This window comes from Panthera pardus, unplaced genomic scaffold, assembly GCF_024362965.1.
Source record: "Panthera pardus isolate Hobbes unplaced genomic scaffold, ASM2436296v1 HiC_scaffold_24, whole genome shotgun sequence".
NCBI lineage: Eukaryota > Metazoa > Chordata > Mammalia > Carnivora > Felidae > Panthera > Panthera pardus.
The window spans coordinates 91,817,949-91,833,962 of NW_026526810.1; the positions used below are offsets into that span (position 1 = coordinate 91,817,949).

A 16,014-nucleotide genomic window follows, 5' to 3' on the forward strand; every position below is an offset into this window, starting at 1 on the left:
TCCCTTTTCCTATAACTATCATGAGATCTTTCCCCTGAGGTTTAATCCCTTATCCCTATCTCTGCTTCTTATACAAAGCAAATGATTTGGTTGTAATCAGTATGTAGAAGAAAGTCTCCAGAAGGATGGGTTAAGGAACTGGAGACTGGTGGTCACCAAACCGCTGGTTAGGGAGGTCTTCCCTTCCCTATTGCTAAATAAAGAAGTCTTTTTTAAATGCTGAGTCTGTGGTATTTCTTTACAAAACTCTGCATAGTACTTGCTTCATTCAGTTTCCAACCCAGACTCCTGGTCTGAAGAAGCCCAACAGATGTGCAAAGCCAACATCTAGGGGCCATCTGGCTGTCCCTGAGGTCATACCAGCTCCCTGCTTGCCTAACAAAGCCTCCTGGGGCCGGCTTGACATGCCTCCGGGAGAGAAGTCAATATAAAAAATACTGTACAAAGCAGAATTTGACTCCTGTGGAAAAAATGGGCAGTTGATTTAGAGGGATCTAAAGGTCAAGAACAGTTTTACTTGAAAAGTGAGTCATCTGTCTCAGGCAGGAGTGACATCCATGTGCTTCCAGTGACCTAGGGAATCATGGGATCCATTAACCCATGTACTGACTTTAGGGTTTCTTCGAAGAAGGAGGCTCAGTTTAAGTAAATTTCCTCAAGACATGCTCATAACCCATGTGCCTTAGTTCTCTTAGTTCTGCCACCACCACCTTGCCCGAATGAGAGGCAAGTGCAGAAATGCAGTAAAACCATCAGCCTTGGCTACGATAGTTAGACTGAGGTGTTGACGATTTCTTAGTTTCTCTTAGAGAAGCTTACAGAATAGTATGCTAGTGGTTGCCAACACACCTAAAACTCCAAAACCTAAATCTTAAAAAACAAACCTCTTTCTCTGAATACTACCTGCTTCTGAGCTTTTTTTGGAATCCCAAAAGTTACAGAATTAGCTTGATAACATAAGTAAAGGGAAACACGGACATTATACTCTTCTATCAGATGAGCAAGTACCTGCTGCATGAAGTTTAGAAATGGAATCAGACGGCTTTCCTTAATAACCATCAGTGCCTTTCTGGCGAACTCCCTTCTCTTTTCTCCATTTTAGAGAAGAAAGCTGTCCTCCAAAATGGAGGGAGGCTGCTGGCTCAGAAAGCAACAAGCATCTCCTATGGAAAGCTTGTCCACTCCTTTCCCAGCGTCCCACTCCACCCAAATCTTCATCTGTGAAGGAGTTAGAGAAGATAGGAGACCGCTCAACAGAACCAAAACGGAGGGGAGGGGGCTACAACAACGAGGCAGTCATTAACTTCTTTCCACAGAAACCACACCCTTTAGCTAGTCCTGGACCCTCTGTGGAGATGTCTGGCATGGAGAGAACCCTGGGGACTCGGGCTGAGTTTCTTTCCATTCTCCCTTGGCTCACCATACTGCCTCCATATCCTGGTAACTCTGAACTTCCCTTTCCACTTCTCTGAAACCCCATGAGCCACTGGAGAAAGCCTTGGTCAGTCAGTCAGGACTCCCAGCAGACAGTGCCCTCACTTCCTGTGGCAGCAGCGTCAGACTCATGGAGTTGGACTGCAGCCCAGAAATCCTCCAGGACCTCCCTCTACCTCAGGCCCTGGCCCAGATCTGAACGCCCCGTACAGTCCCACCCCCAAGGGAGAAATCCACTTTACATGCAGTGACAGCAGGGTCTTGGCCATGTCCTTCTGGAGCCTGGTACCATTGAGTGGCAAGTGACCGATCTGCTGGCCCTGGGCGTAGAGCAGGAAAGTGCCCACAGGTGGAGGGGTCACATCAGGCCGGGGCAGGGGCCGGGCTGTGGGTGGCACAACGGTGGGTATACCTGCCATGGGAAGGAGCAGGAGGGTATGAAGAACGGAGAGGAAAGAACACAAAGGTGGGTGGGGACAGGGGAAGAAGTTACTTCCCACATACCAGAACCTCCAAAAACATCAAAAGGTTTTCACCCTAGACAGATGTATTCCAGATGTTCCTTAAAAGAAATTCTAATTTCTAGGGGTTTCCCCCCCCCCCCCCAAGGATTATGTAAAACACTGCCAATTACTAGGGAGGAAGACAACAAAACACTTCCCTCAGAACAAAGCAAAAACGGTTTTTTTCTTTTTAAGGGCAAAAAAACAGTATTGTGTCCGCTTTTCTTTGGGCCCCCAGGGTGACACGTGTCCCCTCTCATCCTGAGCTGGGGAGGAGGAACTGCTTGTTGAACTGAGTTCCAGATGTTCTAATTACAGAAACTGCTAATGACAAAACCAAACGTTAAATCCAAATAGGGATTTGGATCACAGACCAGCTGATAAATCAACACGGCATCTTAGCGACTTCTTTCACTGGACCTATGGGTCCCCCCTTTCCCCCCGCTTCACTCACAGCTGGCAGTTTCCATACAAAAAGCCCTCAGAGTGGATGAGGGGGATGAGGGCTGACCCCCGGGTGCTTACATGCAGGGGTGGTGCCTGGCTGGGAGCGGGTGCCCTGCACTTCTCTGCCATCTTTGTCCACGCACCAGCAGAAGTCACTCTTCCCGTGGCACTGCAGGGGGATGAAGTGGCCCAGGTCATCACACTGAGGCACATACTGATCGTCCCTGGGCGTGCCACCGTAGTGCTCCAGCAGGTTTTCCCTCCAGCGCTCGCAGACAGTCCGGGGCCTCCGGGTGGGCTCTGAGCAGATGGGGACAAAAAGCCTTTGATTGTGAGCCAAGGACAGAATGCAGCATGTGGCTGAAGATCCCCACACCTGGCCTCCCTCCTCCTAGTATCCGCCAACAAGGCCTCAGCCAAGCCCCTGGACGTTGGACCAGTCAAGTGCTCTAAGAAGCTCTCCACAGGCATCCGGAGAACGGAGGAAAGCTCCTGGGCCAGGAGGATTTGTCACGAAGGCCAGCCACGTCAGCAGAGAGCAAGAGGAGGTTAAGATCAGGGGTACAGGGCACACTCGGGCCCGGCCCATGGGGACACCTCTGCTGGGGCCCAGGACCTCTGCTAACAGAGCCCTTTGGTGGGGACCCTCCTCAGGGACTCGGGCCTACATGATACTTAAAGGCAGTATTTATTCTTTCCCGCTTGGTTCAAGTTCCAGGCCTGCACCTGAGAGGACAATCTTGACGCTGGCCATGCGTCTTACAAACTAGTCCTGACCTACTGCCTGCCCTACTTTGCCCTACTGCCCAACTATTCCTGCCTCCTATTCCTACCCTACTTACGTGGCCCTCAGCTCTGCTCACTGGAAAACTATATGGAGTGAGACTCACTGTAATTAGTAGGGGTGCACATGGAGGACGTGGTGGCCAACAGCTCCATACTGACTGTTAGACGCTCCAGTTCCTGGAAGCCCTTTGGCTCAAAGCTGAACCTTTCTCCCGGGCTCCTGCTTCCTGCCCATAGCTCTGCCCCTCCCTTGTCCAGCATCCTCCCCTCTGCTCGCCCTCCTGGCTCACCACCCGGCTTACACTCCTGTGAGCTCTTGCAGAGTAGCTTCTCTAGCTGCAGTTTTCTCCCTGCTTGCTTCCACAGGGCTGTCGCTCTGTCCCAAACGTGGTGGTTCTCTGTCTGCAGGGAGTCTGCTGCGGGCTTTGGAAGTAACTTGTACCCCCGTCTATCAGAGGAGTATCTAAAGGAGCTCGTTAGAAGCTGCTGCTGCTTTAATTCCTGTAACTCGAAGCCTGTGGTCTGTGGAATCACACAGCCAAGTACCTACATGATACCACTACCTGGGTGTATGCCATTAATCTCAGAACAAAAACGGGGACCCTGCTTTCCACCGTCAGCGCTACTGTCCCCTAGACTTTTTCCTATCAGTAAATAGCACCTCCATTTTCCATTGTGTGGGCCCAATCATCCCTGACTCCTTTCTGTCTCTTGCTCTCCACATCTGGTAGGTCAGAAAAAGGTCAGCTGTGCCTTCAAAATACATTCAGAAAATCTTCACTTCGCACTATATCCACCCCTATCACCCTGGTCAGAGCCTCATGGTCTCCTGCTAGGATATTACAAAAACTTTCTCACTTGGTCCCTGGCTTCCACCCTCTTTCCCGCCCCCCAATGTAAACAGCCAGCAGCCAGAAGAGTCCCTTTAAAACGTCATTTCTGGGGCACCTGGATGGCTGAGTCAGTTGCGCTTCTGACTTTGGCTCAGGTCATGATCTCATGGCTTGTGAGTTCGAGCCCCGCATTGGGCTCTGTGCTGACAGCTCCGAGCCTGGAGCCTGCTTCTCCCTCTCTCTGTGTCTCCCTCTCTCTCCGCCCCTCCTCCACTCGTGTTCTCTCTCTCTCCCTCACTCCGTCTCAAAAATAAACATTTTTTAAAAAAGCAAAAAAATACTTCAAACACCGTCATTTCATGTCACTCCTTTGGTCAAAACCTCCACTGGCCTCCAAGAACAAAGTTGGAAACATTACAATTCGGTTCCTGTACCTACGATTCCTCCAGACAAGAGGGGGGATGGTTAACAAAATCCTCAGAGCTCAAACCCAACTAGCTCAACTCCAAGACTCACCAGGCCTGGTGGCAATGGATGCCCTTCAGGTGGCCTCTATAGTTCATAACCCTTGGGAAGCAGAGTTCTTTTTAAGACCCAATGGAGAAGGAGAGTTCCTCACCCAAATGTGTCTCAAAGAATCTGGACAGGGAAAGATCACTTCTTCAAACACTAACAAGCCACCTCAAGGTGGGATGCCCCGCAGAAGTTCCCAACACGGCTCCAGGTCCACCCCGCAAACTCAGAGGGTGTGTTCTTAGCTCAGGGGACCACCCGATGAGGCACGGCTCTTTGTCTGGAATGGAGACACACGGCTCACTCAGCTTCTGGGAAGTGGGCACATCACTGATACGTGTGCATCCCTCTCATTCCTTACTATTTGAAGCTACTTCTTAATCCAACCACAGATTGATTTCTGGTTTCGGTTGGCAGGGTTTTAAATAGTTTGAAATCTTGGACACAGACTTTTTTCTCTCCCTTCAAGCCAACCCCATTATGCAGATGGGACTAGTCAGAAAAGGCAGCCAAGGCCAAACCAGTGCCAAGAGAGGAGCCTGGGCCACTGGGGGGAGAGTCTGCACAAGACAATGTGTCCCTCTCTTCAGTCATTAACTTCTCATTCTCTTGGCTCCCTTCTGAATCACGGTCCTTAAAACTAAACGCTTGTCTTAGTAAATAGAACTCTGAACCATTCCCTAAGGCAGGCCCCAACCATCTGATTTCTTTAAATCCCAGATGGAGTTAGAACCAAGACTTTTTAAAGATTTTAAAGGAGTGAAACAGGATTTTTCTTTTCTTTTTTTCCCCCTTGGACCTGTCAAATCTTTTCCTAAAAATAGGGACAAGAGGAACTAGGAATGTCACTGTGGAAACAAAGGTATACATCTAGATCAAACACTACCAATTTTTACCTGTGTGAATCTTAGAACTACTCATGTCCTGGCCATTGCACTATTGTTGACAGGATCAAAACTGGTGGTAATTCACCAGCTCTTCTTACTGTCACGTTAAAAGCCAAGATTTATCTTTTCCAGTAGTAAAAATAGCAAGCTCATGGCTATAGGAATTTTTGGCTAAAATGGAATCAGATCAATCCTACATTTTTCATAATAAAGTTCTGTAGTTTTAAAAATGTGCTTTCCACTCTTAACAACTCAGCAAGGAATACAATCTGCCTTGGCAACCTGCAGCTGGCAGGACATGTGAGCACTTGATAGCCAGGCCCCACCCCCCCGGGGAGCACGGAGAGCCCTCAGATGGTTACAGACACGCTCACCATTAGCATCTCAGACCGCACAGGCTAATACAACAGGTCCCTGCATCTCTTCGGACAGTGGCTGGGGCAAGGGGTTCCCCACTGATATGCTGGGCCTGCCTAGAGACAGCGAGAGTCATTAGCTTAGAGCAAACTAGTTGGATGCACCCACAGGTGTCTGCTTATTTTTCCTATTAATACTAAACTGGCCTTCATACTGCTTCCTGAAATTCAGAAGGCAGAGTGTAGTGATATAAAGGAACATGTGCAGGCAGTTCTCTTTGGACAAAAGGCTGGTCTGGCAAGATCCGTTAGCTCCAAGGTCTCCCTAAGCTGCCATAACAGGTCTCGGGCAGTGGCCTCAGCCTGACCTACACCATTCATCTCAACGTCCCGTCTTGTACCGGGCAAGTCTAAGGCTGGAGTCCAACGTGTAACAGTGACGTCAGTCTATGTCCCTGTCATCTGAATGTGTGCACAGGTGGGCACAGATCATCTGAGTGGTCCTAGGAGGAAGGAGGCTATGAAAGGACAGAAGTCGGCCCCGAGTCTGCACGGTCTGGGCAGGAGTTATAATCTGCCCCACAGGCTGCGCCATTCAGCTTCTCAAGCCCCGGGCCTAGGTCAGTACAAGCTCCTTCCTGCCTGGCTCACCTGCTGGTCCGCAGTGAGGTGGTGTGGAGCCAGGTGGAGTCCGGGTGCCGGGGACTTCGTGACCATCGGGGTCCACGCACCAGCAGAAGCCAGTGCTCCCGTGACACTGCAGTGGCAGGAAGTGGCCCTGCTCATCGCACTGGGGGATGTGCAGCCGGGAGCCAGGATAGGCGTGCTGAGCGTGGGCACTGCGCTGCTGGCGTTCACAGGGTTTCAGTCCTGATGTGGGGTCTTCGGAGACCAGGGTGGAGGAGACGTACAAAGAAGGAATAAAAGACATTGCAACCCATCCACTTTTACCAGCTAACTTCAAAGTCTCTTGTCTGAGGTGACGTTCTTTGTTTCTTTTTCCCTCCCTAAACTTGGGAGACAGCATAACATGGGAAAAAAAAATAGCCAGGCACTGAGATTGTGAACTCCTGGATTCTTATTTTAGCTCTGCCACTATCTACCTAATGTCTCCCTAATTCTCACAGTTCACCCTGTTAAGTCCTGAGCTGACCGTACTTACTGTAAAATCGCCCCTCCCTCAGCCCTAAGGGTAAAATGAAGAACCCATAGCTTGTGTCCAAACATCCCAAGAGACTTGGGAGAAAACAAGTAAACCTCTGTTCATCCTCTCAAGTCCAGAGTCTAAGTCTGAGAAGCTCCAGGTCAATGGCAATCACTAGGTCACACAGTGCTGGCCAAGACCTCCTAGAGTGTCACCACGGGGGCTTACTACCAGCTGACTAGGTGCATATGGCTCCTATTTAGTAAGCTTATCCCAGTCCTTCATCTAAATGACACTTACCGAGGCAAAGCAGATCATGACGGGAGTTGAACACAGCTGCCACTAGCTAGGACAATGGGTGGGGTCACACTCCTGGCCTCCCAGATTACTAATAACCAGGGACTTCTAAGTAAACTAGAAGGAGGGAACAGGAAGAAAATCCAGAGCCTAGAAAAGCCTTGGTCCCCGATAAGAACAGGCTAAAGGCTGTAGAAAAAATACACTGAAGGAACCAGGAGTTTTCTGTGCCTCAGCCAGCCCTCCAGACCTTACCAGGTGCACACTGAAATCCATCCCCATGATATCCAGGGAGGCATCGGCAGGAGAACGAGCCAGGGGTATTGTAGCAGGTAGCCGAGGGGTGACATCTGTTTTCCGAGCATTCGTCAACATCTGCAGAGGCAGAACAGGGATGGGGGGGCGGGGCAGGGAGGAACAGCATGACTTCAATGCACCCAACTGGGGCTACTACGCGGCCCTAGTACATGTGGGTCAATGCCAAGGGGTCAACCTTAGAAGACCTCTGGGCATGAGCAGAAATATGCTGACAGCTAAAGGCGGGCTAAACATACAAAGTCGAGGGACACGTGAGCAAACCCATTAGACTGAGAATGTACAGTGTAGAAATCAAATGTGTGGTCACTTCCAGAAAAAAAAAATATCCTGCAGTGTATTTCTAGAGTATCTTTCATCCACAGTGAATTCCAGGAAGTTATTACCTTTGAACTAGCCTTTGGGCTGTAAATCACTCACTTCCTTTCAGTACCACAGCAGTAAATACATGTAACAATGGTTTCGGTCTTGCCCTGTTGGCACCATGTCCCTATAACACCAATCTACAGATGCAGAGAAGCCCGGTGAGGCTCCAAATGCTTTTTCAATTAAGTTTGGAAGCACACCCAGTCTCCCGGAATCAGAGTCCTACCATCTACAATGCCCAAGGAATCAGAAATTTTCTCTACTTTCTACCTTTAGAAGAAATAGAAAAGCATCAGAAAAATATTATCAGAAGTTTGGAACAACACAGTCAAAAGAACATCTAAGGGTGCCTGGGTGGCTCAGTCAGTTAAGTGTCTGACTTCGGCTCAGGTCACAATATCGCAGGTTGTGAGTTCGAGCCCCGTGTCGGGCTCTGTGCTGCCAGCTCAGAGCCTGGAACCTGCTTCAGATTCTGTGTCTCCCTCTCTCTCTGCCCCTCCCCTGCTCACGCTCTGCCTCTGTCTCTCAACAATAAATAAACATTTAAAAAAAAAATTTTAAAAGAACATCTAAATTTGTCAGGTTTATCAGTACAAACAATTCAGGCCCTCCCACTCTCCACATGGTACTGTAAGGATTAAATTTCATATTTCTCAAAACTGCAACATCCTAGGGGTGTCTGGGTAGCTCAGTCGGTTCAGCGTCCAACTCTTGACTTCAGCTCAGGTCATGATCTTGCGGTTCCTGAGTCTGAGCCCCACATCAGGCTCCATGCTGTTGGTGTGGAGCCTGCTTGGGATTCTCTCTCCCTCCCTCTCTCTTCCCCTCCCGTGCTCTCTCTCTCAAAATAAATAAACTTAAAAAAATTTTTTTTAAGTTACAACATCCTAGAACCTTACATGCCAGCTTATAGTCCTTTTATTTACTGCAATCAGCATATGCAGACAATAGCAAGACAGTCCCCTTTCCCCCAAAAAAACCTATGAGAGCCAAACTATTAAAACCAACGGCTAGTGGTTGAGATAAGCTCTCTGCAGAGATAGGAAGTCTTCCAGAGTAAAAGGAGGATAAAGAGTGTAAGTCTGATCAAGGCTCCACTGAAAAGAAAGCTGTCACTTTCACGAAAACACCCAAAACACGATTTAAAAAATGGATGAAAAAGGGTGGGTTGGGATGATCAATGTGAAACCTAGAAGAATGTGAGTCCCAGAAGTGAATTGCATCAATTTGCTATAAGCCCATGGCAGAGACACATAGAACCCAGGAAGCCCAAGAGCCACAGCCTGAATTTGACGTGGATCAGCTGGGGACAGAGTTGGCCCCTCAGCCGGCCTCCCATGCCCCAGGTGAAATCTCTTCTAGGGTTATGACTACCAGCCTTGCTATGACCATGCGCTCACTGAGCCACCCTCCCAGGTGCCGGTGAGCAGACATGTTCACGGGAGAGGAATCTCTTATGTCGTAATTAGCGAATTCACATTCTGCTTATCCTCAGTCTTAAGGAAGTTTCGTCAACATACATTAGCTCCCCTAAGTCCAAAATCATCCTGAATGCTTGACAGAACGGAGTTTAATGCCACCCAGAGAGGCTCTGCCCAGATGAACTGGCCTCCCTAGTTACCTTCTTTCCACCTACAAAGGCAGGAAAGTACAAGGTTAGAAACAAGGTTTTCTGGTTAGCTCCTCAGTCAACCAAAAATAAACCAGACTAATCACAACAAAAACTCTATCTCCAATCTAATCAATAGGTTCTATATTGTCATATTTAATTATCTTTGAGTCTGGCCCTCAGTCTCTTGACAAGGACAACTCCAACACCTAGCTGGGCAAAGCCAGTGACCATCCAGTTCCTTGGGCCTGCAAGAGGCCATAAAACTGGCTGTAAAACCAAAGCTGTAAAACTGAACATCCAGCAGGAAATTAAATGCAGGAAATTGAAGCTATTCATAATACATATGCTAAAAGGACTTCTCATGCTAACAGGAACCCCAGGCAATGACAGGAAGCAGGAATTCCTGAGACACAGGGCCTATTTCTAGAACCCATGGATCAGTTTCTTGAGACTGTTTTTGAACTAAGGGAGAGGGGACTCCCCAGAGCTACCAGGTTCCTTATGTTCTTAAAGCCTACGGCCTAAGAATTGTGATCAGACTGAAAGCCAGTCATCTTCCCACAGATACTAGAGTCAGGGGGAGGGACACTAATGGTTGTAAATGACCAGCAGGAGAAAGCCCTTGAAGGGACAGAAAGCATCACAAGTGAGGAGCCCCCGTCCCCTAGAAGCTGGAGGAGGTAAAGCTCCCATACCTCCTTGGAAGACCTCACACCATGACAGAAAATGAGTGCAGTCAGCCACTCCAGAGCCTGGGCTCAGAGCAGGCTATGGCTCCTCCCAAGGAGTGCTAACATTGAGGGGTGTGGGGGGAAATGGGGCTTTTGTTTAATGAAGGGGAGCTCTTCCCTCTATCACAGGATGTCAAGTGTCAGGACAGAAAGCATGGAACACTTACAGCCCCTAGGGAAGGGAGAAACTCCTTGTTGCTACGCTCAGGCTGGGAGCTGCCATTTATGCCTAACAATCCCTGTCAGGGGTCTTTAGGGGCTGTCAGAACACTGAGGTCAAGACGACAATGTTTGGGGCACAGCAGAACTCCTTTGCCATTCAGGTAATGAAACATGGCTCAATGCCAGCACAATTCTCCATTCTATTCTGTTAAGCTGGTAAAACACCTGTATGGAACATCTGTTAAAACCCTCCATTTTGAATTCATGCTTTGGTGTTTCAATGCTTTCACTGCTGTAATTCTGAGCCCATACCCAAATCAGGCGAGGTCCCTTCAAAACAAACCCAACCACTGGATTACCAGATTCTAGCTACCCTTAACCCATCCCCCCCAACCCCCTTTGCTTTCAGACCATCCAGTGAAATTTCCAGACCCCAATAAAGGCTTCGGCCCACAAGTTCTAGCTCCCCACCTATTCGGTCAAGCACCTTGCTGGGTGTGCCCCTGTGTGGTACGTGGTGACCCTCTCTCTGGGACCCATGAGCATAATAAACTCCTTCCTTGCAAACCTTGTTCTCTTCTCCTGTGGCTGCACCAAATTTACCATACCCTACTTAACATCTCTCTTTTTTAGAACAGAAAACCAGAGACAGAATAACCTAAGTGCCTCTCCTCACGTCCCTCCTGAGCAGTGATGGTGCTGAGGGATGTCCCACCCGTAACTCAATCGCTTCTCCTGGAAAGGTCCCAACTCAAGACACACTGCTTCACCTGGCAAAGTTACCAAGATCTATGAGGACAAACATGCCTGAGAAATACCAGCTCATACCAACACAAGGTGGACATCAACCCTGAAACTGTTGCAATCGGGGTTGATTGAGGGAAGCTGGAAAAGATTGAACTCTACTTGGATAAAAGTAGTAACTGCTGGTGACTCAGACTAGACTGAGAACCCAAAGCCAAGTCCAGCCTCTCCAGGGAACCTGGTTTTTAACAAACTGGCTAGAGAAAAACCCACACGCCTTTTATTGCTAGTTTAATGGAGTAAAGAATAACATGCATGCTTCAAGAATGCGCACTTTCCACAAAATAGAGCTTCTATCTCTATTTTTCTCTATTTTGCTATTTTCTATGGCCACGGGTACACATGCACATTGTGGCATGTCTTTAAATATGCGCATGCATGTGCATACACCCACACACACGTATGTACTTATCCTGCAAATCACCTTCATGACTAGCCCAGTCGGATTTAGGCATGGCATAGGTCTTTAGGAAAAGGACTATTCATTCTCTTCTACTCCACAGTCTGAAAAGCTTGGAAGGCAACCCATGGTAATGGATTCTGGGAGACAGCCTCTAAGGACTCCCAAAGATCCCTACCTTCTAGCATTTGCAATCTTATGTAATCCCCTTCCCTTGAGTAACTTGCATCTAATCAATACACGAAAGCAATACTGAGGGGATGTCATTTTTGTGATTATAACTTCCAATTTCCTAAAAGACTTTCTGCCACCAGCTTTGATGAAGTAAGCTACCTTGTTGGAGGTCTGCGTGTCAAGAAGCTGAAGGTCATCTCCAGGCCACAGCTAACAAGGACCTGAGGCTCTCAGGTCTCAAGGAATTGAATCCTGCCAATAACCATGTGAGGATGTTTCCCCAGTTAGGCCTTTAGAGGAGACCCCAAGCCTACCAGACCCCTTGTTGCAGTTTTGTGAGGATCTTTTTAAGCAGAGGACCAAGCTAAGCCATTCCCAGGCCCTTGACCTATAGATAATAAATGTGTATTGTTTTAAGCTACTGTATTTTGGGAGTAATTTGGTATGCAGCAATAGATAACTAATACACTAAGGGAAGCAACTGATGGGTTTTAAGTTTGTGAGTTCCAGAGAAAATCCCAAATGCAGAGAAGCAAAGATTGAATAGGGACAATTAAAAATGGCAGAAATCAGCAAGAGGGCAGTAATAACAATGAATGGCATTACTCACAAGTTCCCAACATGGAAAAGTAACCAATTTTAACATGATCCCAAAGATAATCAAAGTTTTACAGGACAAATAGAAGTTAAAAGAAGGAAGAGAGAATGATTCTAGACGGGATTAGGGCAAAAACTAACTCAATTAACATTCTGATTAACACTCATCACACCGAGGCTGCAATTAATTTCAACTTGTTAGCTTTAAACCAAAGACCTAAGAAGTTAAATACTTTAAAGGCACAATCTCTGCTGACCTGAGTGGCCGGATGTTTAAATACGCAATTCTACTGACAAGATTTTGCTTCTCCAGGCAGTCTCATGTCTTAAATGTGTTAAATGGAACTGAACGGGAAAGTTCCACAAGGGTGGACAAAACATTATTCCCGCATGAAGAACAGAACCATGAGGAGTTTGTGCACCTCACATCCTGACCCCCATACCTGTGGAGGCTACCCTCTGTGTGTCAAGAGTGTATCTATTACAGATGGAACTCTTGGGCTGGTCAAGTGGGAGAAGCATCTGTGAATTTCAAATCTACCTCATTCTCACTGGGAAGCAGTTGAGCTCTGTCTAAAACTGGGGATATTTTTAGTAGAGAAAAAAACAAACCAGGGCTGAACTGAGCCACAGCTTTGGGTCATTTCAGTATAAACTGTGTTTTTAGGAAAAGCATACAGCAGAACTTCGGTACAACAGAAGTGGAAACATGAAAGAGCCAGTTCAGACAATACCAAATGGCCCAGCACAACGAGGAAGGAGAGGACGGCTGTGCTGCCCTGACACGCGTTCTGTCCAGAACGGACGGTGTCAGTGGGCTCGTCCGGGAGCCTCTCCGCTGAGAGGGAAGGGAAGAGGAATCAGGAGCAGGAGGAGAAACGAACATCTGGTAAGGAGGCGGGGCGGGCATGTTGTTTCATCTGCTGTGAAGCTCCCAGGGGTCACACGGCTGTTCTAGCCCATCAACAGTGGCCCAGCCAATGCAAGCAGCAGTCTGAAGGGAGGGGGAAACCCTGTGTTCCAGGTTTATAATCCCCACACAGACCCTTTTCCCACCATTCTCTCATTGCCGGTGTCTCATTTTACCCTAACTTTGTGCGCATTACTGACAGCATGAAATGGAGTTTCAATTCCATCATGTCACTGGATATATTTTGAAAACCTTTTGTGGATTATGTAGATTTCTTAAATAATCTCTATATTAAAGTACTACTCATCCCAGTTTCATGAACGCTTATACCCAGAGAGTTATACCTAGTTCAGTAACAACCTCAAACATTATTATTATTATTTAACCGAGTTAAATTTTAACAGTTAGTCCTGCATTCCAGTTTAGTGATTTTACAAAATACTGTACCAAGTCTTAACCACCTTAAATGTGGTTAGATTTCTGGGGGGAAAAAAAAGTTTTGGGTATTTATGTATGCATTACTATCCTCTTAAGACAGAGTTCTCTCTCTCCCCACCCCCTCCCCTTCTCTCCAGAGAGAGAGGTGAGAGGGAAAAAATGAGAAAGAATTGCATTGCAATTTAGAGATTACTTAAAATACCCCTTCAACCAGTATCATAAGCAACTCAAAGTTAGGCACAACTGGAAGTGCTAGACTAAGTCACTGACCATAGATGGAAGGATGGAGACTTCCCAACAGGTGAATAGGCTTTCCCGAAGTTCCTCCAGCCTACGCCAGCTCTAAGGAACAGAAGGTTGGCTACAAGCTCGCAGTGGCTTCCTAGTGCTCCGGGAACGTCCCCACCATATGCTCACCAATCTAGCCCAAGGGAAAATACCCTTCGCTCTGCTTTTTGACTCAAAGGACAGCTTTTCTCTTGCTCTTTGGACAATTCCAAGGCTGTGTGAGTCAAGGAAGGGAGAAGTCCTTTTGAGAAAGGTTCCGGTTACGTGGGGATGTTGCATACAAGGCAACTTTCTAGAGTCACTGAGGCTGACGACCCGCAGGTACTCACCAGTACATTGGTGCCCGCTGCCAGTGTAACCAGGCAGGCAGGTGCAGCTGAACGTGCTGCCCCCATGGTAAATGCACCGGGCCTGGTCAGCAGGAGCACAGGAATGACTGCCATCCGCACAGGGGTTGGGAGGTGGGGCGATCACTGAAAAGAGAAGAAGGCAAGGACATCTGAGAGTTCAGACCTGCAAATGGATGAGACTGCTCCTCCCAGTGTGATACACACACCCATAGCATCAGGACATCTAGGGGCTTAGAAGGCATATAGGTTCTCAGGCCCTATCCCAGAGCCAGTTAATCAGAATCTGACTTTCAACAAGATCCCTGGATGGCTTGTATGCGTATTAAAGTTTGAGAAGTGCTGGTCTGGGTTTGTGGTTAAAACTCTAGACATGAAGATCAGTCATTAAAATAGTCCTTGATAAAGTTTATAACTCACCAGAACTACACCTACACACACACACACACACACACACACACACACACACACACACACACACACACACACAGTTTCTATGATCACTGCTACTTTTTCATCCCACTGGGTTAAAAAGTGTATTTTCTCTATCATCGTCTGGTTTTACCAATGGGATGAATTTGGGATCCTACTTCCTGTGGATCCACTTTTAGGTCCAAAGGTTTCTTTTTCTTGTTTTTTTACCCTTGAAAGAGTACATTTATTACAGATGGAGTTGTACAGCTAGCCCAGTGGGGCGAGCGTCTTTGAATTATAAATCTGTTTCATTTAAATTTGAGAAATATTTTACTTCTGTCCAGAACCGGTGGTATTAGAGGTTCACAGTCTTGTTATATGATTGGGCCAGATACCAAGACACGCAGGAATCCCAACTGGGTGAACACCCTTCAGTAACTCAACACCGAAAGGAAAGCAACATACAAACCCAGGGCTGAACTGGGCCATAGGGTTATTTCAGCGCAAAGTGTTTTCAGAAACCATATGGCAGAGCTTCTGTACGTTAGAGCGGAAACATTAATGAATCAAAGAGCAAGGTTCAGCACTATTTTGGCCAAAAAGAGAAATGGCTTAGCACTCACATATACAAGTGTGGTGGTCATCTGCAAACTCATAACCACTCCGGCAGTCACAGCTGTAGCTGCCCGGCAAGTTGGTACACACAGAGTTGGGGCCACAGTGATGGAAGCCCGTTGCACATTCATTTACATCTAAGAAGAAATAACGACAGAAAAGCGCGGCTTAAATCAAGGGTTCCACAAGTGAAAGGTCTGAAAACTCGATGTTTCCTCACTACTATGAAGCTTCAACAGGACAAATTGTGGACTTAACAGAAGTCCAAAGGTAAGATTTCTAAGCATCGACCAGAATGCATGTTGCAGATTATAATATTTATCTGCAGTCAGTCAAGTCTAAGTCCAAGGGAGAAATATTTCAATATTCTAAGAATTCTTTAGACTTTATTTTTAAAAAAACCACTCAACATTTAAAAGAAAAACACACTAATGACTTTTCTTTTAGAAGTGTAAAGAAATTTCTGTGGATTGTGGGGCTATAATAGGGGAAAAAAAACAATGTCTGAAACCAGAAGACAACCTGAAAACACATGTTTTAGTAAATATAAGAAAATACTTAATACAGGATTAAAATGACAAAACTTAAGAACTCAAAATATGCAGGAACTGCAACAGTTGTCTTCTTTCTCCAATCCCAGC

The 16,014-nt window shown here is 47.1% G+C and overlaps 1 protein-coding gene across 1 annotated transcript in view; it reads right to left on the reverse strand.

The window, feature by feature from the left end:
* The window catches only part of NID2 (nidogen 2), a 66,590-nt gene that overhangs the window by 5,763 nt on the left and 44,813 nt on the right, over positions 1-16,014 (reverse strand). Inside the window, exons 10-15 of the mRNA XM_019451812.2 lie at positions 15,382-15,510; positions 14,327-14,470; positions 7,456-7,575; positions 6,411-6,641; positions 2,463-2,684; positions 1,677-1,846 (exon numbers count right to left, since the gene is read on the reverse strand). Coding sequence (XP_019307357.2) covers positions 1,677-1,846; positions 2,463-2,684; positions 6,411-6,641; positions 7,456-7,575; positions 14,327-14,470; positions 15,382-15,510 — 1,016 coding nt within the window. The remainder of the gene's footprint in view (positions 1-1,676; positions 1,847-2,462; positions 2,685-6,410; positions 6,642-7,455; positions 7,576-14,326; positions 14,471-15,381; positions 15,511-16,014) is intronic.